General features: G+C 44.4%; 2 protein-coding genes across 2 annotated transcripts; one reads left to right on the forward strand and one right to left on the reverse strand.

The window, feature by feature from the left end:
- Positions 1 to 1,370: 1,370 nt before the first annotated feature.
- On the reverse strand, positions 1,371 to 15,394 carry gsk3ab (glycogen synthase kinase 3 alpha b). Its single transcript, XM_053433483.1, has 10 exons — positions 15,127 to 15,394; positions 9,655 to 9,842; positions 9,382 to 9,465; positions 8,252 to 8,362; positions 6,068 to 6,198; positions 5,572 to 5,776; positions 5,247 to 5,342; positions 4,726 to 4,912; positions 4,515 to 4,592; positions 1,371 to 4,146 (listed from the first exon to the last, which is right to left on the reverse strand). Exons 1-10 carry the CDS (start codon positions 15,299 to 15,301, stop codon positions 4,079 to 4,081), a joined length of 1,323 nt encoding a protein of 440 aa, XP_053289458.1. The 5' UTR covers positions 15,302 to 15,394; the 3' UTR covers positions 1,371 to 4,078.
- A 1,011-nt stretch (positions 15,395 to 16,405) lies between these two features.
- Positions 16,406 to 23,187, forward strand: znf526 (zinc finger protein 526). Its single transcript, XM_053433468.1, has 8 exons — positions 16,406 to 16,594; positions 17,009 to 17,451; positions 18,056 to 18,225; positions 19,095 to 19,190; positions 19,282 to 20,072; positions 20,166 to 20,301; positions 20,820 to 22,430; positions 22,637 to 23,187. Exons 2-8 carry the CDS (start codon positions 17,169 to 17,171, stop codon positions 22,808 to 22,810), a joined length of 3,261 nt encoding a protein of 1,086 aa, XP_053289443.1. The 5' UTR covers positions 16,406 to 16,594; positions 17,009 to 17,168; the 3' UTR covers positions 22,811 to 23,187.
- Positions 23,188 to 25,190: the final 2,003 nt, after the last annotated feature.

The following is a 25,190-nucleotide window of genomic DNA, read 5'->3' on the forward strand; positions in this document are numbered from 1 at the left end:
AACCAACAAGTTTTCGTTAAAGCGCCGGGCAGCGAAGGTTCTGCCAGAGACTAAAAATATTTTCTACTGAACACAGAGAAAGACGAAGGTTCATGGACACCCTGAGACTTCATTAAATCCTGCTCTTCTTCTGCAGCAGCGAACGGCAGCTTCTCCTCTGAATGAACAATCACAGGCGCTCTGAGACAGTTTCGTGTCGGAGAAACTTTCCTGGTCCTTGTTAAAGCAGCAGCGAAGAAGCTCGGCCTTGTTTGTGTGAAAGTCATGGAGCCAAATGAGACATGAATTCATTCTAATACTCGGACACTTTGAGATGAAACGAGCGAGACTCGACGTTGAGTGTTACTGAACAAAACAGTACGAATACCCGTGTGTAAAATGTTCATGAACCCAAGTCAAGTGTGGAAGATTTCATCAGTCAAGGTCAAAAACATTTTCACTGACATTTGGAACCTTCTGATTTCATCATTCTCCAACCGGTCCTTCCCAGAGTTCCCCTCTCCAGCCGACTCCACCGCCGAGCAAACAGAGCGCTTCATCCACTCCTTAATGAAAAGGTTTCACACAAGCCTGTAGCTGACTCGTGCCTGATAAGCAAGTTTATAATGTTAACGATAACATGGGGGGGGGGGGGGGGGGGGGGGGTAAAGTACAAAACAGGGTAAGAAGAAACGGCTCCTCTTCAAGAAAAGATGAATGACTCTGCACCCAGCGGCTGAAAACAAACATTTGTTCTTAGCCCCATCACGCTCTGTTTAGGGTGATATATGACTGAAAGCAGATCGCACCCTGCCAGCGAGGGAGTCGCCAGCATGAGGAGAAAACTGCAGGAAGCATCAGTCATTTTCACTTCACCTTCTGAAGGATGGCTCAGTTGTTTTCAGCAAGAATCCCTCAACAATATATCAAGGTGCCTTCGTCAAAACTCCCTAACATGAAGCAGTTAAATGCTTCACTACCAATACCATCATGTGGATCTCTACTGGTTTTCTGCCTGGACTTCGAGATGCTGTGTGGTTATTTGACTGAAGCGTCAATGTGTCTCAAGATCAGTTCATGTTAAACCCCCGTAAAGTGTCCTAATATTCTACAAAGTATCCTAAAAGAAAAATCTATTAAGTTGAGACAAGCCTGCATTTTTGGGAGCATTTGCCCGTTTTATCTGATTGTTATTCCCACCATGTTTTAATCATTATGACCTGAAGCAGAATTTGGTTAATTTAACATCTTCTTCCTTTGTAAGCTCAGGATAAGTGAGATGTAATTAAACACACTGTTATACTGTCATTCTGACTTGTAAACCTTGATGTGATCATGTAAGCATGGTTCCAATTATTCCGGTATGATTCAATCATGAATGTAACACAGGGACAGTTTCATCACTTTATTAATGAGTTTAATTATTTATACCAACAAACAAAAACTGTCTCTCTCCCTTCATCCCTCACTGTTCATCATCTCCTTTATCCAACCATTCTGTTCCCAACAATGAAATCCCCCCCCCCCCTCCCCCAAGACAAGGATGATAAAAGAGCAGGGTCACAGCAAATTAAAAACTAAGTGACGGATCCAACATTGGAGACAAAATAAAATAGCTCATTGAGTCAGCTCTTCATTTAGGAAAATATAGAGAACAATGTTCATGGTTTGCCGACACATACATACACACACACACACACGCACAAATACTCCAACACTCACCTAGTATCTGTGACACATACATACCATTAACAGGACGAACCTGTTGCATTCGAGCGACACAGTGAGGGAAAACAAGACAGTCGGACACAGGAGATGATACATGTCAATGGACGATTCATTTTTCTCCTCCACACACACACACAGGTGATCGACGCTCCCTCCTAACACCACAACCCCCTCCGCTCAGAGGTTTGTAACATTCCCTTCACATTGAAGTTAAATGAAAACTTCCAAGTTCCATCTGTTGACTAAGATGTGCAGCTATAGACACACTGATTGAACACCTCACTCCAACATCTGGATCTGTGTACAGTATCTTGGATGTCAAATTGTTTTGCATGTGACATTGCTGGACTAAAAATTGGATAAAAACAAACAAAAAAAGAATATCAAAAAAACCAAAATCCCTAAATTTTTACCACCTCAGAGGAAAATAAAAGATTCCCCCACTCCCACCCCCTCAAAAAACACAATACAATAAATAAAACACTTATGACAACATTTATGGGGGTAAAAGGGGAAAATATGACGAGAGAAATGGAGGGAGAGAGAATAAAAATGAAACATTTTGTTCTGTTTTTCCCTTCGTGAACCAGGGACTGAAATGAAATCGTATTTACAGACTGCGACTGAGGATAAACAGTCCGGCTGCGGCTGCGCCGGTCTACTAGAGAAAAAAAAATTACAAGAACAATATAATAACAATAATAACAAAAATAATAAAATAAAAGGTACTTGATATTTACAGTTTAGCAGTGAAAAAAGGAGGAGGAAAGAGGGGAAGCAGAAGGCAAAGGGTGAGGGTGAGGAGGAAGCAGGGGGAGGCTCCAAAAGCTTTTTAAAAGGACATTTCTGGTCAGATTATTACCGTGATTAGTGGAAGTAATATAACGTGATCAACATAGGTTGAACATGCACATTTGCATGGCAGAAGAAAGAAAGTAGTCTGTGCTAACGGTGGACCATTCGGCTGCGTGTATGAGTCGAGATCAGCTCCTCTCACCAGTAAAGAAGAAAACGATACGAGCGTCGCGGGCTGTTTGGGAAGGGACGAAGAGGAATTCAACAAATCTCTCACACACAGCAAAACAACTAAATCCTCCTCCTGCTCACACAGTCATTGTCTACACAAGCTGAAATAACGATGACAAACCAGGAGAGCAGTGAATGCAGACAGTATTCTCCCTGTACCTTCTACACCTGATGCATTTCTTCTATGTAATCAAGCCGATATGAAACTTAACACTGATAGAGTGACACAATAAATTAGGTGAATATTCACGCTACAGTGCTAGGCGACTGTGTTTATGACACATTGAGACTTGTGTTTTAGATGAAAGTGGAGCCCCACACCAACTCCCCCTGTGTGACATAATGTTCACTGCTGGACAGTCCACATTACTCCCCCCTTTGCCTCCCCTCTGCTCCCGGTGGAGATGTGCAATACTCACTTGAGAGTCGACATGAAACGCAGGGTTTCCAGCTTAACCAATGACAACATGAGCTTATACAAAAGAAACTGAAGATATGCACTCTGCTCGCATTAAGCTCCCACTCATTCACATAAAAAAAGGCAGTTGAGGAGCCAATATTCAAAAAGAAACAGTAAGACGGGCTGCGGTGCCCTGCTTTATAATAAAATTTAAAACCACCTCTCATCTAAAATGACATTGAAAAAAATCAGCCAATATGTTCCGTCTGGTATCAAACTGGGAGATTAAAAATAAATTCGTCACATTTGTGAACTGATAATATTTGAGTAGAGTTCAGGGTGGAAAAGGACAGAACAGCTACTCGTCTACAAGTCTGACATTTTTCAACCCTGCTAAGATGATTGTCAATATCAGTCAGGCCTTCGACACAGCCCTCATTCTCTACCCCAAAGCCAGTCACGACCCCGTCCAGTGGCCCCACTGCCACACTTAAAATGAGCTAATACGGATAAAAATAAAGAGCAAAAAAGGGATAAAAGTCAACTGTCAATTATAATACAGATAATCCAGCCAACATTTACAACCTTCCTCCTCATCTCCCAAACATCACAACCATTGTAATGTGTGTTTATTCTAATAGGCCAGACAAGGACTGAGAACAGCAGCTAATTAGCAGCTTATTAAGCGTGGCTACTTAACCGTCCTTAAAACAACGCATATCGTCCTAAAGCTCGCAGCAGCCATGGAAATCTCCTTCTATTGGAAATGGATAACATTCAGGGTAAATAGCAACACAGGTTGTTGATGTGGGTCTGTATAGTTTTTTTTTTTGTTGTATTTGAAGGGTTTGGAGCCAGGACGAAGGTTGAGAGGGAGAGGAGCAGAGATGAGAAAAGGAAAACGGGGCAAGAGCAAAAAAAGAAAAGAAAAAAGGACAGAGATGCTCAGGTGCTGTTGTTGATGGATCCAGGTGCTGAGCTGGGCTGGGCGGTACTGTCTGGGACACTGCCCTCTGCAGGGAGAGAGGGGGAATAACAATTGTCACAGTTACAGTCACAGGAAGAGTTCAGTCAAGTATTTTGATAAATAATTAAGATTTCATTTTTTGAAACTATCCTCAATGTGATAACAAGGCGTTTCTGAAGTCTTTTTTAACTGGGCTTAATGTAATACCTGTATAATACAGGACATATAGGTCGAATTATAAAAATAGGTCAGGGTTAGACTGACAATAAGGTTTATTCAGCTCAGCAACAAAAAAAGATATTGCATTTTAAAATCTAAATTTTTAATACCAGAAACAATAGAGCCACTTCTCAGTATCAAAGGAAACTGTGGCATCAAAAACAATGCAGATTCATTTTTTACAGCCAAACATACCATGTGAGGCAGGCGATGTCTGTGCACGAGCGTGAGGAGGAATGAGTGTGGAGTTCAACTGGGGCTGAATAGACAGCTCTGCGAGAGCAGAAAAGTAAATACTTAATTACACATAAAACACTACAGGTGAAATGGCATGACATGTGAACGTAATCAAAAGTTAAAAAGGAGAAATTAAGCATGCAGTCAAATGAAATGGGGGCAAACTGACCAACGGGACTGAAGTTGAAGAGGAGCGGCAGTTCTCGTCCGCTGGGCAGACGGGTGTTGGGCTGGCGCAGCTCGTCAAAGAAGGCGTGTGCACACGCCTCCAGAGGAGAGAGTCTAGTCACTGGCGTGTATTCCAGCAGTCGAGAGCAGAGGGCAATGGCCTCTGGTGGAGTACGAGGCTTAAACACCTGAAGGGAGAGAAAGACACATATTTATGGTTAACTACGGATACCTGGAGAAAAGTTTGTCCTACCAGGAATGAGAGATTTTATAGAAACATTTATTTATGCGATAAGCTCTATTCCTCCAAAAATGTGGCTAGTTTATAGTTTATAGATGTGTACAACCATCAAATTTAGGTTTTGTACAACTTAAGTTATTTTATTTCATCCTGTGGCATATTTACCATTCATTGAATAACAGAAAAGCTGTTTCAGAGACACATAAATACTAGAATCTCACACAGAGAGCATGTGGTTAACTGCTGTCTGGCATTGACATATTCCAGAAGTAGAAACATACCTTTGTCCAAGGGTGTGCTTTGATTTGTGGGAATTTGAACTCTGTGTAGTTCGGGTTCATCTCCCGGATTTGCTCCCTTGTTGGTGTCCCCAGAACCTGACAAACGAGGGTAACAATCAATCATTTAAAAACACTATAAAGACATATTTCAGAATACATGTTTAGTTGTCAGGTAGGATTTGCTAAACCAAGCCTCAGGAAGGATTTATTTTTCTTTAATTCTTAATAACAATGTTTCTTAAATTAAAAAATCGACACTAACAGTTAAGACCACTTCCTCTACCGTCATTTGGCTTTCCTCCCGTTTGCGGCATCCTCACTGTACCTTGATGATCTCTACTAGCTGGTCCACACCACTATCCCCGGGGAAGATGGGCTGGCCCAGCAGCAGCTCAGCCAGCACGCAGCCCGCCGACCAGATGTCAATGTTGGACGTGTAGTCGGTGGCACCAAAGATGAGCTCTGGGGCACGATAGTACCGTGAGCAGATATAGGACACATTGGGCTCCCCGCGAACTAGCTGCTTAGCACTAGAAGGTGGTGGGTGGGAGATGAAGCAGAAAAAAAGGAGTGTCAGTCAACATGAACGTTTCATTTCTCCATGCATTTGTTTCACAAAACTGCAGCATGTAAGCGAAAAAAAGACAGGGAGGGAGGGAGGGATGGAGGTAAGACTGTTTGACAGATACAAGTCAAGACTGAGAAACAGATGGCTATGCAAACAGACAGCAAAATACACATGCATGCTGATAGACAGACAGTTACCACAATGAAAAGAGTGATGGAGACAGACATGTCCAGAGGCAGTGTCAGCTACTGACCTGCCAAAGTCACAGAGTTTGAGGATGGCCGTCTCCGGGTCCACCAGGAGGTTCTGGGGCTTGATGTCTCTGTGACACACACCCTGGGAATGGATATAAGCCAGACTGCGGAACAGCTGGTACATGTACACCTGAGGGGGGACAGGGAGGGTTGGCATGATGCCCGTCAGTGTTTAACAACAGAATCATACATATATTCTAAGGTGAAGCCTCACTATTGTCATTCCCCCTGATCTTCTGCTTACTCAGGTGCCCTACCTCCAATGCTTTATCAGGATTGGTGCATAGTTTATTTTTTCAATTAAGTAATCTCAGTATAATGAAAGCCAAATTAAAAGGATGATGGAATATCAGCAGGGGCAAATATCCTAGAATTATTGAATGTTTCCAGTATGGTCCAGCTGTATGATACATTACAGTGATTCCTGATTAAATGAATAGTTAAATGAACTCAGCCCGGGCAGAAATTGGATGGATGGTTTAACTAATTAATAGTGACAGTGTTGACAATGTGACTTAGCAGCCTCCTTCATCGCAATCCAATGTCACAACACTTTCAGTCTATAGATGTAAATCCCTTGACAGCCTGAAATCACACACAAAAACACTTTAAATTAAAAAGGTAACAGAAAATACTAAAGAAAATTGAAGTTTCATGATTAAACTTAATATTTTCTAAGATTAATAGCTCCGCCTTGTTTTTTGGGAATCCAATGTTTAACTTGAAGTAACCCTGTCAAGTAACTGCAAACTGTAAATACTGGTAGGTTTGTGTGACCTCAAATGACCTGAGCTAAGCTTGAGGCCAACAACGCTGTTTTCAGACTTAAATTCCTGAAAATAACCTGACTATTTGGTTTGAAAATTCTCCAGACTGCTCCTTTCACAAGGGTGAAAAAATGATCCCTGCAGATGAGTAACCCTCCTCATCCTCCACATTTGTCTGCACATTCTACTCTGCCGTCATTTGATGTGTCGGTGGAATTCAGATGGTAAGTGTGTTCATATGAAATCACTGTAGTCATCAACATTATTACCCACAGGGTGCAGTGACAGCAGGATGGTCACAGATTACAAATGATTAAAGACAAGATGGCTGAGGGAGGATGGTCAAAAAGGGAGGCCGAGAGAGAGAAAGAGAAATAAGAGGAGAGGGGTGAGGGTGACAATGGTGCAAACTTGAGACCCAGACATGCTGTGATGAAAGTGTGTCGCTGAAGGAAGGAGAGATGACAGAGGAGAAAGAAAATGGGAGAAATCAGTCTGCATCTTAAAGCCACAGGGGAGCAGCCGGCTGAAGAAGGGAAATGGGCCATGAGACAGCTATAATGTCCTCTGTGCTGCTTCATAACCAGTAAACAAACAAACCCTCTCCCTAAAATGAGCAACCTTTTAGACAGGGAACCAAGTGGATTGCAAACACATTAATTCCCATGGGTCTATCTTTTCCTTTCTGCTTTAGTAATCCTTAAACAGTGAATTGTCTGTGAAATACAAACAGGGAAATACTTGGTTGTTCATTTCATTGAGATGATGTTTCCACCTAATTTCAGCAAAGATTTGCTCAAATAACTGATCAGAGTCTGAGTCTGAATTAAAATATTCAAAGCTAAACCATATTTATATCTGACACATGAGACAGAAAATTACGAGTTAGTCATGAAAACCAGAAACTAAGTATGAATTTAAAAAGTACAAATGAGGCCCATTAGTCAAAATAAAAATATCAACTATTCAACACGTCAGAGCTTATGACTTAAATATATTTGTTTATCTTCTGCGTGTTGTTACCATCGCAGCACATGATGCTGTTTGGCCGAGTGGATGTCAGGGCTTCACAAAAAAACAAACTAATGCAGCATTTAAAGTTACAGCCAAAGATGCGTTAATCCCACATCCCTGCCAAAATGAACTCAGATAATTTCAAACAATTTGCATTTGCAGCTTTGAGATAAACAGAAGCGGATGAAACATGATCTCCAACGTAATTGTGATCATAACAAGTAGAATTTAGACTGACCGGACAGTAATTGCTTGAAGGATTACAAGTTTAGTTTTAACCTCTTGCTACAGACAGAAGAGTGTACCGCCTGAATAACTGGACTTGACTTAACATTTATTTAGTAGTGTGATGAAGACAGTGAAGAGATAACATCCTGCTGTATGTGTATAGCGTCTACTTACCTTAACATAGATGATGGGGATGGTGGTCTTGGCCTTGTTGAAGTGCCGAGCCACCCTGTACACGGTCTCTGGGACGTAGTCCAGCACCAGATTCAAATACACTTCATCTTTCTGGAATGGATGACAAATGGATTGTATGGTTTGAAGTGGAAGGTGGCATCTAAATCCAATCAAGACAAATACCACAACCACTGCTATGAGCATGACCCGCTCAGCAAACCAGTCTGAGAGCTATGCTGGTTTGGATATGCGATAAGCGAGTAAACAAAAAATTATTACTATAGCCATAAGCAGCAATTAACTATAATAAGAATAGGAAATTAAATATTTAGTTTAGGCTTTGCATAAATAATCTTAACTAAATATTTGCTACAAACAACGACTAATTAAACTGTTGCATTAGGGCGCATTGATATTACACTTGAGATTTATAAGCAATGAAACGCATCCATCATTAAGAATGTAAACATTATTGATAAGCATCCTATTGCAAAGGGGAGAATGTTCAGGCTTGCTGGCACCAACGCAGTATTTTACTCACAAACCATCAAATCTTTCATTATAAACTATGATACATGAATGTCTACCCTTGAAAGAGATGAATTTTAAATGGATGTGTCATCCAGGGATTCGATGGCAATGAAAATTCTGTGCTATGCCTGCTATGTCAGGTAGAATTTAGTGCACGTCACGGTGCATAATTTGCATATGAAGACCCATCTTGTTCAGAGGAACTCCAGGACACAAATATTTAGTTTCTAAAGCGTACAGATCAGAATTTAGGGACTAAAAAGTAATATTGCTTGTCAATGTTTCACAAATTCATCAGGTCTTGTGTTTGCTTCTCAGGTTTTAAGTGAGACAATAAATAAACCTTTCTTCTCTAAAGATTAGATGATATTGCTAGTGTTTCTAGATAATAAAATAACACTTAGGGTAAAACCACAATAATAATCGGAGACGTATAATAAAAACTGTGAATTCATGTTACAATAAAGACCAAGTTCTACTAGTCCAGAACATGTCTATTACTCATCGTTGATGCATGCAATACATAAATGGCCGGGCGTGGTGGCTGAGTTTCTGCCAGGAGCTTGATTCATAAAAGACAAACGTCAGAGCATACACACCTTCTCGCCACTGGAGTAGAAGAAGTAACGTAGCCTCACAATATTGCAGTGGTCCAGTTTCCTCATTATTTGCAGCTCCCTATTCTACAATGAAGAAAGGTCAAATGGAAAAACAATACAGAATGTGAATTGTGCAAAACATATATATGACAAAGTTAATTCAGGACCGCACCTGGAGTTGTTCATATTCTAATTCAGGCAGGGAAAGAGAAGTGTTTATAACAAAATAAGCTTTTTTTCTCCACTGTAGTTATCAACAGTATTTAAACAAACCTTAAACCTCTTGTCTTGGAGAACTTTCTTAATTGCCACCATCTCCTGGCTGTCAATGAGGCGAGCTTGGTACACGACACCAAAGGAGCCATTTCCTATAACCTTTATGTCTGTGTAGGACACTTCCTGAGGGCGATCGGGGCCCTGGCCCGGTGTAGCTACCACCGTCGTCACTTTGCCACTGTCTCCTAGGGATAAAAGCACAAATACACCTTGTTAGAGAGATAAAGATTCATCCTCATCACCTGCTTCAGTTTCCCTTTAAACCAACGTCACTTATAGAGAGAAAGCTACATGTCAACAAGCTCTCCCGCCATCTTTTCTCCCTTCTTTGAATGGTAGTGCCCGACGTGGTGCCTCCCTAGACACATTACACAGGCTGGTAATTAGCTCCTGAAACCTTTCACAACACTTTCTTTGCTCCCACGGGCAAACCTAGAAGGAAACCAGAGTTTTTTCCTGGCCGGGAAATTAGGTGGCGGTGTACCAGGCCTGGGGCAGACAGAGCTCCACTGCCCCAGGCAGAGTGCACAACGCCGTGGCACGGACCCGGGACCTACACCACCGCAGACACCCAGGGAGCCCTGCACAGTGTTCATTTTAGTTTGTTTCATACATGTTTGGACCATAAAACAGTTATGTGGTCTCAGCTCTTTCAGTTATTCTTTCAGATTCCCGCACTGTAAACCGAATTAAGATAGAGTGAGAGAGAAAAGAGAGAAGCAGCTGTGTCAGTGTGTGCACGCCATTACCTTTCCCTCAAGTTCTGGTACTCACAGTTCTCTATGCAGGTAAAACTTAGCTAGAGCTTGACCCACACCGTCTTAAAGTTAATAAATTGTTAACAGTCTACAACTGTATTCCAAACATAACCAAAGCTAAACTATAATATCACCTCATATAATTACAGAATAAATTAACCAATACAAATTATTTTAGTTCCCCCTGAAGCAAATATCTCTGCTTCACTTACTTTAATCTCAATTAACTCAATGTCCCAATTCCAATCATAAACATAAACCCCCAGGAGGAGTTGATATAGTCCCTGTTTGAGAATCAGCAAAGCAAATGATTTTGTAGGGTGCATTTATTTTGGTATTATTACATTATAGTTTAACAGTTTATTTGTATATTGTGAATAGGATATCGTAATAGGTTTTTTATATTTGCTAGTATGCATTCTTAAAGAGCTAACATATATGCAGTTGTATCATTTATGACAGTTGCCCGTGTGTTTTAACGGCTTGGGTAAATACGTTTAAGAACAAGAGATGGTGCTGGAAAAATCTCCAAAAATCTGCAAAGCCTAGAATCAACACAAGCAGATGAAAATGTGTTTGTGTGAGATGAACCGTTTGGGTAAGAATCACCTGCTGTGATGTTGTGATCCAAACCTAAACTTGTCCAACAGTGTCACTGTCAGGCCGATGTTTGACCTTGGACATCAAGCAGGGAGATGCTTGAGATCCAGCACTCAATGACAGCTCGAGTTAGGGTCAAGTAGCTGCTCAGTGTTTTCCCTGCGTGCACGCGTTGGGTCACGACTGATTTGACAAATCAGCACCAGAAGCAAGAACATCCCAAAAGAGGCCTGTTGCCAAAAGGGCTTGTCAGAGCCTGTGATAAAACATTGCATGGACACTAGCACACCCAGAAGTGCTACCATTTCCTGGGCTTGCTCACTTCGCCTGTCTCAACAGGACCCCTCCTGATCTCTAGCTGGTCTCGGGTCTCAAAATGGAGTCAGACACTTACTAAAAAACTAAGGTAGAAATTTGACTTCGTTGCCCACTATTTCTGTCTGTTTAATTATCTGCAGTAATATTTGGTTATTCAATAAGTTTGAAATTAGATGAGTATCTGCAATTTATCCTCAATGTCATATGAAAACTATTATTTTCTGTTTTGGCTTTTTTCCACTAACAACTTTGTCAAGGTTAAAAGTAAACAGCAGCCGACAGCGTATTCACGTGATTGGCCTAGATCTGATCTCTACCCTGAGGTCAGAAGGAAATATTCAGCCATTGAGATCAGCCAGTGTGGTTCCTTTAAATTGATCTATTGTAGCCCCACAACACACGGCTCCTCTGTTTCCTTTTAGCGTCACTTTCACACACTTTTTAAACAACTTAGGACAGAGGGGAGCTAATTTAATATGAAGCAGCTGTGGCATGATAGTCCCCTGAATAATGAATGCACAGATGAGCACTCTGCCCAGCTGTCAGTGAATGGCTTTGGTTTCTGATACTTCAGTGCATGATGACTAAGGGGAAAGGATGAGCAAAGTGACTTTCGTCGCACCCTGGCTCACAAGTAATTAGCTTGAAGCTTGTTTGCAAGTGTAAAGACTAAGTGCACTTTTAACTTAATACAACGATCAGCAGTTGCTGGATGAATTACAACTTCTGGTTCACACCTTCAATGGCCAGTGGGAATTATAACGGCACCACACATTTGCCCAAGGTCTGAACAATGTCAAAAACTGATATCAATATACAAGTATTTATATCAGTCGATATTAATAATTATAACAATAATGTCACATTCATATTTATCTTAAGTTTTAAGACTTATTTTTGGCTCCAGAGCCAAGGTTGTGGTATTTCAATTTACTTAAATCACAGTAAACACTTGAATGAGAATGGTACACGTCTGAAATGGGTGAAGCTGGATTAGTATTGGTGCATCCCTTTCTTGATCATTTAGTATGCTGCTAATAATACAGGTGTGCGTCCCTGGGTTCAAGGACTGTAGCCTGGTTGGAGATGACTGATACAACAGGATGTAATGACGTGTTATAAACCCAGTGTTAAGTAAAATAAATTATATTTGAAATGGGGAGAGATATAAGGTGACTTGAACGTGTTCCCGCGTGAGCTAGAACAAAACTAAAATGCAATAGCACCGAGTATTGAAAAACCAAGCAATTAATGATACTTGCGTAAAGTTATGTTTGATCGGACCGTTGCAGATTTTTTTGACATCCTTTTGGTTAAAAGTTGTTTGACTACATTTAAAATTTGAGAGGTAGGAAAGAATGTGCGTCTGCCAAATGTAATCACTTTACGTCTGTCATGACGCCATCCTTAAGCCTTTGATCGGCACAAATGGATAGATACCACCCCCCCCCCCCCCTTACAGTCACTCTCAGCTCGTCCATCAACTGCTCTTCTCAGTGATTACATAGTGTTATTTAGTATCGCTGAAGATGCCATTTAGTTGTTCGCACTGACATGTTTAATTTAAGGTGTCAATCAACTGAATGAGTATTGAGTACTAGTGATCAAATCCAGCTTTTAATGCTACCTGTTAAGGAGGAACAGCTATTCCTTCACTGCTGAACTAAAACCATTAATCAAGTGGTTTAACAACGGTGAAAGGAGGCTATTGGCCACATTTGTATTGTGTGACTGGTGGTATTGGCAGAATCACAAAGTGTAGATTTAGCAGATAGTAGCCTTCAACGTAACAACTTAGGTTTACCTGAAGGGCAAGACAAAGTTTTTGCAGAGCTTGTGTTTGGGTGTGAAACTGTTTGGATTATTTAGACAAAAGGTACAAATAGAGATACAATTTCTATTTTAACCAGGCTGGGGCTATGATATCTGTTGTTCACTGTAAATGGGACATAGCTTTGCAGCCTTGTTAGCTCGACAGACACAAAGCAGCCAGCTACACCACAAGGGAAAGTGGTGAAAGCTGGACTTTTCATTATTGCAAATTTGTCAATTATTTATGATGAGCCTTTAAGGAATAACACACATAAAAGGGGTTAAAGGCACGTTGAAAGAAAACCATGGACCTTGTTGATGCTTCCTGCAGCAGCAGATGCGTAAAATATCTATTATTCAGTTACAGTAGAGTATGTATATACAGTATTTGCTCCAAACAACACAGCCCCAGATCTACAGATTCATGGACGGCCAGATTTCATCTATTGACACCTACTTTGAATCCATGTATACAAACTAGGTCACGCAGTGTCTATTTTGTGTAAAGGAGCAGGTTTGTTTGGGTGCCTGTAGGGTCCCGGGACCTATTTCACAAAAACTATGCCCTCAGTGTGTTCAGCATAATAAGTTAAGACTCAGGGCACGGTCGCACGTATGCAAATGTGGCAGTGACTGTTCTGACGAACCTTCCCTCATGATTCAAAGTGGAGAAATGAGAGTGAGGAGGCGGATAAAATATTTGCTTCCTGTGGCGAGGCAAATCTCAGTGCAGCTTGGCATCGCACTCAACTTCGCTGAACTTTGAAACCTGCGATATTCGCTTCGCAAATGTGTGACTGTGCCCTTGGAGGAAAAGTCTTCATGCATGTAAAAGCAGCAAATGTGAACGAACCAATCGACTTGGTGAAGATCTGCAGCCGTACAACTTCTGTGTAGACTTAAAAACACGACAGCTTGGTTCAGCTTTAATCTTCACGTGAGTTCATTTTCTCTGAGTCATCAAACTCAGTATGGACTTCTTATCAATTCTTGAACAACTCGGGTTATGGTTTCTTGTTATGAGGTTGTTCTGTGACACAGGAGCCATTTCCTGCAGTCTCTTGCAGACTGTCGTTCTGCACACGTCTGTCAGACCCCTACAGATCTTCAGCCGACTGCTGCTGCTGCTGCAAAGCGACACAGCCCCTGAGCATTCTGCATGTTCTTGTCAACACACCACCAAAACCAACTACAGGGACTTTACAATTGTTCAACAACACTCAGCCAAAAGCTTCCCACTTCCCTGATATCTAAAGATTCCCCATGATTAACTTATGGAAGAGATCAGCTGCCTGTGGTGACCTTATGTATGCATAGGTGTATGGGTCCAGGACAGCAGTTAGATAACATACATATAGGGTCAACATTTGCTGGTTAATAAGCAGCTTGAACTTGGACATTTGGGAAATTGTCATTTTAGTGAGTTTCCACGTATTCGGGCCAGATCTTTACCAAACTCTGGTATAAATTATAAGTGCAGGATCGGACTGGACAGAGGACGACGCCTAAAAACATATATCTAATAATTTCCAACCTACTCTTACAAGCGTTAGCAAGGTAGTTAGCTCCCACATTTGATATTAATGACGGGTACATTAGAGCGCCTGCTAACACTAGCCCTCTTCTTGGGTTACAGTCCAGTAATAGTGGTTTGGTGATGACGGAAAAAAATAATCACACATCGTTATTTAATAACCGTCAACACATCAACGGTTAGGTTGTTGGTTTGCCACCGGCAGCTAACGATAGCATTAGCTGTGCGATAAAAGCCCTTGATCCCAATGGTTGCTAAATGAAAAAACACAGCTAGCGTTAGCCGGGCAGCTAGCTCAAGTTAGCTAACCAGCTAAGGTTAGCACCGCGACAAAGATCGACATTAAAACAAACCCGGGCACATTTCTTCCAGAATAGCGCACGACCCGAACCCCGGTAACAACACGGACCACCGGGCGTATCGTAGAAATGCCAAATGAATACTCACTGGGCAGTTTCAAATTGCCAAAGCTTGTCGAGCTGCTCCCAGTGGCTTGTGGAGCCCCAGTTTTTCCTGTCGAGCTTCCCCCGGCTACTGCTGATCCGGCGCCGGCTGCAGCGGATCCGGGAGCTCCGGGAGGCTCAGCGAATGAGCTGGCCCTGGCCCGCCCGCTGCCGCTCATATTTGTGACAACTAAAGCCGGGGCAAGGTTGAGCGTTAGTAGCGACCAGGCCCACGCAGACTGGAGCTCTATCTAGATGTCTTCTAGGGCTTCATACAAATAAAAACTACACTTACAGCGTTCTGTACGGGCTGCCCGTCTCCCCCTTTCTTCCTCTGTACAGCGATGATGGTGGGGGGGAGGGAGGGGGGGAGGACAGGGGAGTTGACGCACGAAGACGTAGAGCGCGCAAGGGTTGACGGGAAACTGAGTTGTTGATAATCCTCCTTACAGGACCGAAATAACTCTCACTGTATCGTGCAGTTGGTTTAAAGGGATAGTTCACCCCAAAAATAAAAATTCTCTCATTATCCACTCACCAATTGTAAGAAGAAAGAAGAAGTAAGAATAAAATGCCTCCATACTGTTCCTGTGGTGTCATCCAAGTGTCCATTAGCTCTGATGTTCAAATTCGACTGGAATTTGGCGTCATTTACAACGAGTTTTTAGCCTATAAATTAAATATTTCTAGAGTTGATCATGCTTTTACTCTGACATAAAAGTATCTTACTTGAACACAGAAACAAGGCCAAACCAGATCAATCTACCTGATCATTCTTATCAGGCTCAATATATGTAAATACTCCACGTCCTGATCTGCTTAGTGTAATGAAAAAAGTGTATGTATCATTTTCTATTTATATTTCATACAGTATGGATAGAAAATAAATCAAAATGTGTAATAAATGTACTTTATGTTTATATTTGTCTTTCAGTTTGGCTATGGGCATGTAACCGACATAATATTGACAGGTTCATATATTATAAGCTATATATATATATACAATTTGTAGATATACTATTTATAAGCATAAATACTTTAGGCATCCACATAAGCACACAACTTAAAAAACACATGTTGCTCTCCCCGTCTATTTTTATATATTTGTACACCAATAGATATATATATGCCTTGGAGAGGTGGTTGTGTACAATGACAATAAATAACATGAATAATATTTAAAAAAAAACTACAATTCCCATCAGTAAAGCACCGTCTATGACTGACAGCGAGCTTGTCCAATCACAGCATCTGAAATGCTGGAACTACCGCATTGGGCGGGGCTTCGCAGCACAAGAATGGAGGCAATCGGCGGGCAAACGTTTCTCTACACGTTTTGAAATGTGATCGTCCGAGGACCCTGCTCGCTTTTTTAATTCCCCTGTGACGGAGGGTGACGAGGGACCGAGAGAAGACCCGGGCCCGAGGGAGGCGACCGCACGCGGGATCGGAACAACGACAGCGGCCGAGAGGTAAGGGGGAAAGAAGGGCCCGCCGTCGTAGCCGGAAAGCTACGGGTAAAAGTGTGTAGCGCCGCCTGACGGACCGCCCGACGAACCGGGCAGCCGCTGTCAGGAAACCGCGGTGTCGAGAAAAGGTCTGCAGTAACTGAGGGAGCGCCGCCAACAGCTCTCCATACGCCATCACACTGTGGACCCAGGAGTGGATCCCATCCGAGGGGAGAAGCCACACCAGTGTAGCCAGTGGGGAGCAGTGGTCGGGTGGGGAGCAGGGGAGGGCCTTCATCCAGTTTGTCCCGGGGCTTGTTGCCTCGTTTCTCTGTGTAAACACTGACATATTTGAATCCTTTTTTTACTGTAAACACACGACGTGCTGCCGCTGCTCTGTGTCACGTGCTGTCATTTTCATGGTGTCTCCCCACACAGGTGAGATCTCACCCTGGAGCCCTGGATGGGAACAAGCAGATCAGACTTTGGACACAACAGTGGAGTTTCACTTCAGCACCAACCGACCTCATCACCTGTCACAGATCCTCCTCCATGATCCCGCAGTCCCCGTAGGACACCACACACACACACACTCAGCATGGAGGAGCAGCAGGAGGAGGCGGAGGGCGTCTACGTGGAGCACCAGTACATGTGCAGCGAGTGCCACCAGCTCTTCAACACCCTGGACGAGGTGCTGATCCACCAGCAGATCCACACGGGCTCCGAGGGAGAAGTGGACGTGGAGTTGAGTGAGGCCATGATGGGGCAGACCCAGCACTACCAGTGTCTGGAGTGTGGGAGCCTCCTGGTGAACCCGGAGGAGCTGCTGCGGCACCAGGAGATGCACATGAGGGAGGCTGGGCTGGAGATGGAGCACCAAGGTGACATTGGTTTCCGTGAGTTTTGAATGGGTTTAAGAAACTGGAAGTGGGAGAGGTGTTGATCACGGACGTGTACTCCTCTGTGGAAGTGAATGGGTGTGATCTGTTTGTGCAAAATATTATGTAGAACGAGTTCCTCCAGCAAGGCCCAACACATCCAGATCTTTATCCAGATGTGCACACAGCCATGCATATATCCTCAGATTGTTATTTTCAAGATCCTTGACATATTCTGAGAAATCAACTGAAATGTTTTTAATCTCACAATGTTGAAGACAAAAGTTTTCCTGGATCTGCCGCATAACTCCATCAAGTTTCTTGTGAATCCCTCCCAATAGTTTTTGTGCCATCATGATTAAAACCAAAAACCAATGAACAAACGGATGGGGGTGAAAACATAACCTCCTGGGTGGAGGTAATAATACAGTCGTATCAAAGGATGCAAACAGTTCTCAGTGAAGCCAACTACAAACCCCTCACACTGTTTTACTCAACAGCCAGGTTGTTGGTTCAGAATAAATCTTATTTGTAAAGTGGACATTTTGCCCACTACTCATTCTAAGTGTAAGACCTAACTCACTCTGTCTGTGTGTTTGTCCGTCAGAGCTGTGCGAGGTGATGGAGACGGAGGACGGCGGGTCCGAGGCTCAGGTGTCGGGCCCGGTTCAGTACCAGTGTCTGGACTGTCTGGCTCTGTTCGAGGCGCCTGACGCCTGGTTGGAGCACCGGCGGACGCACAGCAGGAGCAGCACCCACAGCAACGCAGAGCCCACGGTGAGTTAAAGGACTAATCTGTTTTTTAATGTTTTCAATTATCAAGTTATAAATCCAAATAACATTAAATTTAATAACGGATTAATTGCAGTTCTCATTAGGGTGGAGGAGGCTGAATATAAAAGTAGTTGTGTTGCTTCTCACATTGAAGAGTAGCTGGGTACTGAAAGCTGTTTGACGTTACAGTGGCTCCCTGTTTGTTTTATTGTTGATCTTAAGATATTAGTGAAAACCTTCAGAACCTCCTGATTATATTGAAAAATAAGTTCTTTACTGAATTTGTCTGAGTTGTTTGTCAACTTGAAATTGTTTCATGTATTAACAGCTTCATTTACAGTGGTAGAAGTACCTCAGAAAGTGCTTCTTGATTCAACCTGACATATTATCTTATTTTAATTAGTTATTCTTATCCATTGATCACAGCAGTAATTTACCAGGACATAGTTTACACTGTGCATAGTCATTCATGTGTGTGTTAACAGTTTCTGGTCATATTTTTCTATAAATCCAAAATGAGCACTTCTCTCCTTGTTGTTTTCACTGTAAGGAAAATATTCCCAAGATTGGAAATTATGCTCCTGATGTTGAATTCATGACTCTTTGGTAATGACCACGTTCTGTAGACTCTTCAAACTGCAGCCCTATTAAAAGATATGACAGTGACTCTGATTTGGGTTGTGGGTCTGTGATTATGCCTGTATGTGTTTGATCAAACCATAGACATCCATTCTTCAAAGCGCCAAATAATCTATTAGAATAAATGACTTTGAAATGTTTTGGCAACTTTGCTGATCTAAAACTGCAAATGATCAGACATCACCTATTTATTTAGTAACATTGCATCAACACCTTGTTGCCCTGTTAAACAGGAGTATGTGCTGCAGCCTGATGGCACCGTTACTCCACTGACCAGTATGCAGAGTTATGTGCCGAGTGAGCAGCAGAATGGGGAGATCTTGGCCCAGGTACTTTGATTTGTAAACATTTCACAACAGATGTGTGGATAGTTTCACAGTCTTGACTTACTGTCTGTACATTGTTCTGTGTATTCACCAGGTGCTCGCTCAGCAGCAGCAGCAGCAGCAGCAGCAGCAGCAGCAACAACAGAGGAAACGTCGCTCCTTGTCTAAATCTGCAGCAACCTCCCGCTTCGCCCTGCTCCCCCCCGTGACGGCGACCCCCGGCTCCGCCACCATGCATCTGCAGATTCTCACGGCTCAAGTCCTGGCAGACAACTCCACTGCTACCAGCCAGCGGCGCTCCAAGCTGCCCGCTCTGCTGCCCGCTGCCGGCCGAGGCACCGCCGCTAAGCGGGGAGTCCTGGAGAACGGCGTCCAGAGACTGGAGCTGAGGTTGGCCCCGGCCGTGCAGGAGCTGCAGCAGCAGGCCGAGGTGTTAGTCATCCACCCGTACGAGTGCTCAGAGTGCTCCCTGCTATTCCAAACTCCAGAGGATTTCCTCCAGCACCAGGGGGAGCACTTCCTGGGCCAGGACAAGGAGAGCGGAGAGTCCGGGGTCATGAGTGGCTTCGAGGAGGCGCGAGGGAGGGAGGAGGCCACGGAGAAGGTGGAGGACATCAGGAACAGGGTGGCAGAGAAGAGAGACGGCTGCTGGACCAAACCTCAACAGTGTGAGCTCTGCCACCGCACCTTCACCTCAATCAACCGGCTGGCCGCTCACAGGCGTGTGCACGAGCAGGGCACGCACGAGTGCCCGGAGTGCGGGAAAGTGTTCAAGAAGGTGACCTCGCTGCAGACGCACATGCGAACCCACTCTGGTGTGGCCAGGTACTTGTGTGTGGACTGTGGCAACGGCTACACCACTGAGATGACCCTCATCATGCACAGGTAAGTGGCTCGGACAGCGACACATCCCGGATGATAACGAACGGCCGACTAACTCGACCTTTTGACTTTTGTCTGTTGCACCTTTTCTTGCAGGAAGTCCCACACGGCAGACCCACTGCACAAGTGTCAGTTCTGCAACAAAACCTTCACCAACATGACCAAATACCTTTACCACCGTCGAACCCACCTCAACCGGGACACTTCTGGCCCACCCGCCACTGCCTCTATGGTAGGACAGTAACACCCGGGCCACACTGGGTGCAGCGTGTGACGGCCGCTGATCTGCTGCATCTCGTGCGCGTCTCTTCATACGCGGAGTACGTCTGCTGCGATGTGAGGTTCCTGGTATGACTACTGCATTTCCTCGAATAAAAGAAGTCCTATGAACTCAACTAAATGCCAGGACTCGACAGTATGAAGCCACGCATCTTCTGGCTTTTACTTTGAAATGTGTACAGGAAGTGTTTCAAATATGTGCGACATATTCAACAGATAGACTGTTAAAAATGTGGTGGAAGCTCGTTTTCGCTTTCACTTAGAAATATTTTGAGTCCCCGACTCACTAGAGGAGCAGTGCGGCTCCACGCAGGCAATCCGGCCACTCTGACCTGATGATATGGTCGCCAAAATGAAAAGCAAAACGTTCCGCGACACACGCCCGTCACTCACGCATCCAGTGTGGCCCCGGTAAGAATATCCAAAACATCACGTTATCTTGATGTAACATATGATTGTTGTCGTATTTAGCTCTCAGCTCCACGAAGAGCCTCTCGTTCTGCCCTTGCCATCCTAGAGCGAGCAAGAGAAAAGAGAAATGCTCAGACTACAAAAACCGGCCTGATGGCTCCTCTCACAGAAGAAGAGATGGAAAGTCTGGAAGACAATCCAGAACCAAATTCTCAGACAGAAGTGGAAGGAGATGAAGTAGGGAAAAAGGCAGAGGACCACATCATGGAGGTGTCCCCCCCACTTGAAGGTAACAATGATGTGCCTGAGAAGGGGGAGGAAGCCACCAAGTCTGATTTGGCTCCAGACACAGTTTCTCTGGATGACACCAATGCCGGCGTCCCGTCGAGCTCCACTGGCTCAACAGAAGCTGCCTCGGCTGAGTCATCAGAGAAAGGGCCTTTTCCCTGTCGCTCCTGCAGTAAGACCTTTCCCTCCCAGCTGCAGCTAGTTCAGCACCGACACAAGGCCCATGTCAGCGAGCGCAGCTTTGTCTGTGGAATCTGTGGCAAGTCCTTTAAGAAGCAGATCCACGTACGCAACCACATACGGACACACACAGGCGAGAAGCCCTTCCAGTGCTCCGACTGCGGCAAGACCTTCTCGTCTTTAGCCAATCTGATGAGGCACAACCTCATCCACTCTGGAGTGCGCCCGTACCGCTGTGATGTGTGCCACCGCTCCTTCTCCCAGTCCTCCAACCTCCGTCAGCACAGCCTGCTGCACTCCAGCGCTGCCACTCTGTGCTGCCCGGACTGCCCCGCCACCTTCCGCTGGCCCTCCAAGCTGGCAGCACATCGCTACACCCAGCACCCCGGGTCTCCGGCCCCCTTCCCCTGTTCTCACTGTGGGGCTGGCTTCCTGAGCAGGAGGCAACGAGACAACCACTGTCTGGAGCAGCACCCCACCCTGGTGCAGGCTGCTGCGGGGAGAGAAGAGGACAAAGGGACACACAACCAATCACAGCTGGCCAGAGACCTGAGCTCAGAGCCCTCCACCTCCGCAGAATCGGGGGATTCAACCGGTCATGTGCGGGGGGGCCTAGATTGCAACATTTGTGGGAAGAAGCTCAACTCTCCTGCCAATCTGCGTCTTCACAGACTGAGCCACCTCGCCTCAGGCGCCGGGCGGACACGGTCCACACCAGGGAAGCGACCTAAAGCTCACCAGTGTCCCATCTGTGGTAAACAGTTTGTGTCTTCCTCCGGAGTCGCACTTCACCAGCGAGTCCACACCGGCGAGCGGCCCTTTCCCTGCCAGGTGTGCGGCAAGCGCTTCCGTCAGAACACGCACCTGCGAGAGCACCTGCGCACACACTCGGGCGAACGTCCCTTCCGCTGCGAGGTGTGCGGGAAGGGTTTCATCCAGAGCATGCACCTGGCCGAGCACCGGCGAACGCACACGGGCGAGCGGCCGCATGTTTGCGCGCTGTGTGGCAAAGCCTTCAAGACCTTCTCCAACCTGAGGAACCACAAGAAGACCCACGCCCGGCAGCAGAGGCTGGACGAGGAGGCCGCCGCTCAGGCTGCCATGGAGAGCGGCTCCGCTGTGACGGTGGTGGACGCTTCAGCGGTGGAGCTCGCCAGCCGGCAGCCTCAGCTCATCCGGATCCAAGCCTCAGATCTTCAGCAGGTCGGAACTGATTTGAACTCATTTCAGAAAATAGACCAAACTGTTTTCAGCCCTGCATTAAAGGACAATCTGGCTGTCATACACACTAAGTTAATCATAGTGTAACATTTGCAAGATGACACTTACTCATCACGTGTAAATTTGATTGTGTACCAGTTCTGTGCGTTCAGTTGAAACTTATTCTGAGTTGTGTTTCCCCCTCTCAGACACAAGGAACTCCTACCATCATGTGTAACGAGTTCGGGGAAACCATCGCCATCATTGAGACGAGCGAGGGTGCAGTGCTGCCCCTGGAGCAGGCCTTGGAGATCTATCACACGGCCCTGCAGAACGGCCTCGCCATGGACACGGCTGCTGTGGACGGGCTCCAGCTCATCTGAGGACGAGGACCAGTCAGACAAACTCAACTCTATCCCTGTGAGCTTCTGCTGAACTGACGGATCAAATGCTGGTCTAAATACCAACTGAAGCAAAGGCTGACTGATTTACTGTGAGGTTGAGAGTTCAGTTCAAAATGCATGTTACGTTCAGTAAATACACCAAAGTTTGTCTACTCCCCTCAGGCAGTGAGAGGGACCAGCTCTGAAGTTATGTAAATTAAAGAACATGGCGGTCATGAAAAAAGGACCACAGGTTTGTGCCTCGCAGAATTAGCAGGATTTTATCATTAAATAAGATGTGACTTTTGTTTAAGGTTTTGGTCAAAGTGTTCTGTTGTAAATAATTTAAATGAATAAATGTTTTTTCAAGATCAACATTTCCAGTCTCTTAACGTTCATTTGACCACAGCCACAGTCAACACTGTAGAAATGATGTGAAGCTTGTTTTCATGAGGAAGATAAATAACTTCAGGAACAGGACAAAAATAAAACGTTCTTGAACCACCCCCCCTCTTTATGTCTGCTTAAGGAAAACCCATTTTTCACATTTCCTGCAATAAAATCACTTTAATCGAACACCTATTTTTATTTGCATACTGAAAGATACAGATACAAACCTTAAATTATTCATATAAATTCCTCTTCTGCAAACTGGAACAGCAAAACAAGGAGTATAACACAAAAACATTAATAGTCATATTTATTATTGTTTTTTTCCATGTCATGTTTTTTACCGTCTGTAATAGGTGTCTTAAAAGTCAACATATGTTCCTTATCAATAATATAACGAGTCTACTGACTCTACAGTAATTATTTACAGCACAAACACAACCAGTATAAGGTCCTACCAGTTCTCTTTTTTGATTTGTTACCCTCCTCTCACTTACTGCAGGTTCATTCTCTCCACCTGTCTATGAAGGAGGTCTGGAGAGAGAAATAAAGTGACAAAGGGAAGGAAAGAGGCAGAGGGAGGGTGTGTACAAATGTTGAGGCTATAGAGCGCGGGACAGAGAGGCATACAAGGCTGTCTAAAACATACGGCTTATTACTGTTGAACGAATTTAAAAAGGTCTGCGTCGAGTTGTCTTCCTCTTTGAAATGAAGCATAAAAAATAACCGCACCACAGGTCCGTGCTGAGGCGAGAGGCTGGTCAAGGGAAGACTACAACGGAGGATAAGCATCCTTCACCTGTTTCCAGAAGTATTAAAAGAAAACTAGTACAAGAAATCAACAACCGGCCGAAATGAAGGAAATGTCTGCCAGCGATGAGAATAGAACCAAGGAGCAGGATCCACTATAATGATAGGAGGAGGAACAACAATAACCATAAGAATAGTACGACAACAAACTGAATATGACCATGTTAAATACAAATCATTAAAAAAATTCATAAAACTGCTTGGCAATAGAGGGTTAAGGCTGCAGCAGCCGGACCTCTACAACAAAGAGCCAAGATGTGCCCGTTGATTCTAACCCACCTCCTTCCTTCATGGTTCACAAGTGAGAGGCACAGGAATGCTCGCTTCCTTCCCCCTAGCGTGTGCTCGGGGGGGGGGGGGGCAGTCGAGAGAAGGGAGGACTTGGCCATACAGGTACCTGCAGGAATGATGGCACTGCCAGAAGTCCACTTAACGTTTGAGTCCATGTATCAGTCTGTACTGTGTAGACCTCCCCTGAAGGTCCACGTGTGAACAGGAAAACGGGGGGGGGGGGGGGAAATCAAATGGTTTCAAGCTGTTTGGAGGCCCAGCCCCCGAAAGTCAGCAGAAACAAGACACAGGCTTACAACTGTCAAGTCTACATACAGGTTTAACAGATACGTTACTGCTTCTACTCCCCTGACCCTATTAAAACAAATAACAAAACATAAAATGTCCTATTTTTATTTATTTTTAACGGCTGACTTTCCACCGGCTCTGAAAGGGCTAAGCAGATCTCCGTCCAAAACAAGAACCCTTCCTTCCGTCGAGGCAAATGAGCGCAGCTGTACACAATGGTCCTTCGTGCACTGGCATCAATGACAGCTTCCTCCAAGGTGGTTAATACAGAGTGCTAATTCAAGTGTGGGATGTAAGAGTTTGCCGAGTGTGTGTGTAAGTTTTTGTGCCACTAGGTTTTTCACGTGTCCTTTTTTTGGTACAAGGGTCAAACATAAAAAAAAAAATCCCAATGTTGCATAAAACAGCTCTCACTCAAAAGGTCAGAGAATACAAAGGAAAAAAATGATCTCATCAGAGTGGAGCAAAAAGTGGATTTGAAAAAAAAAGGTGTGAAAGCGCGTAGTTGGTGGAAATGTGTGACAGCAGCAGTCACTGATTGGTCAATCTCTATGAGTCAACTTCCCTCATCTACAGGAGTCCTGTGAGTCACGAGGATCCT

Source organism: Pleuronectes platessa, chromosome 10, assembly GCF_947347685.1.
Source record: "Pleuronectes platessa chromosome 10, fPlePla1.1, whole genome shotgun sequence".
Classification (NCBI taxonomy): Eukaryota; Metazoa; Chordata; class Actinopteri; order Pleuronectiformes; family Pleuronectidae; genus Pleuronectes; species Pleuronectes platessa.

Coding starts and splice junctions, on each gene's coding strand:
- gsk3ab (XM_053433483.1), bottom strand. CDS start 15,301: ATGAGCGGCAGCGGGCGGGCCAGGGCCAGCTCATTCGCTGAGCCTCCC. Junction 9,466..9,654: donor TCCAAGACAAGAGGTTTAAG/GTTTGTTTAAAT, acceptor TCTTCATTGTAG/AATAGGGAGCTGCAAATAAT. Junction 5,777..6,067: donor AAACTCTGTGACTTTGGCAG/GTCAGTAGCTGA, acceptor ACCACCTTCTAG/TGCTAAGCAGCTAGTTCGCG.
- znf526 (XM_053433468.1), top strand. CDS start 17,169: ATGGAGGAGCAGCAGGAGGAGGCGGAGGGCGTCTACGTGGAGCACCAG. Junction 18,226..19,094: donor ACAGCAACGCAGAGCCCACG/GTGAGTTAAAGG, acceptor CCTGTTAAACAG/GAGTATGTGCTGCAGCCTGA. Junction 20,073..20,165: donor ATGACCCTCATCATGCACAG/GTAAGTGGCTCG, acceptor CTTTTCTTGCAG/GAAGTCCCACACGGCAGACC.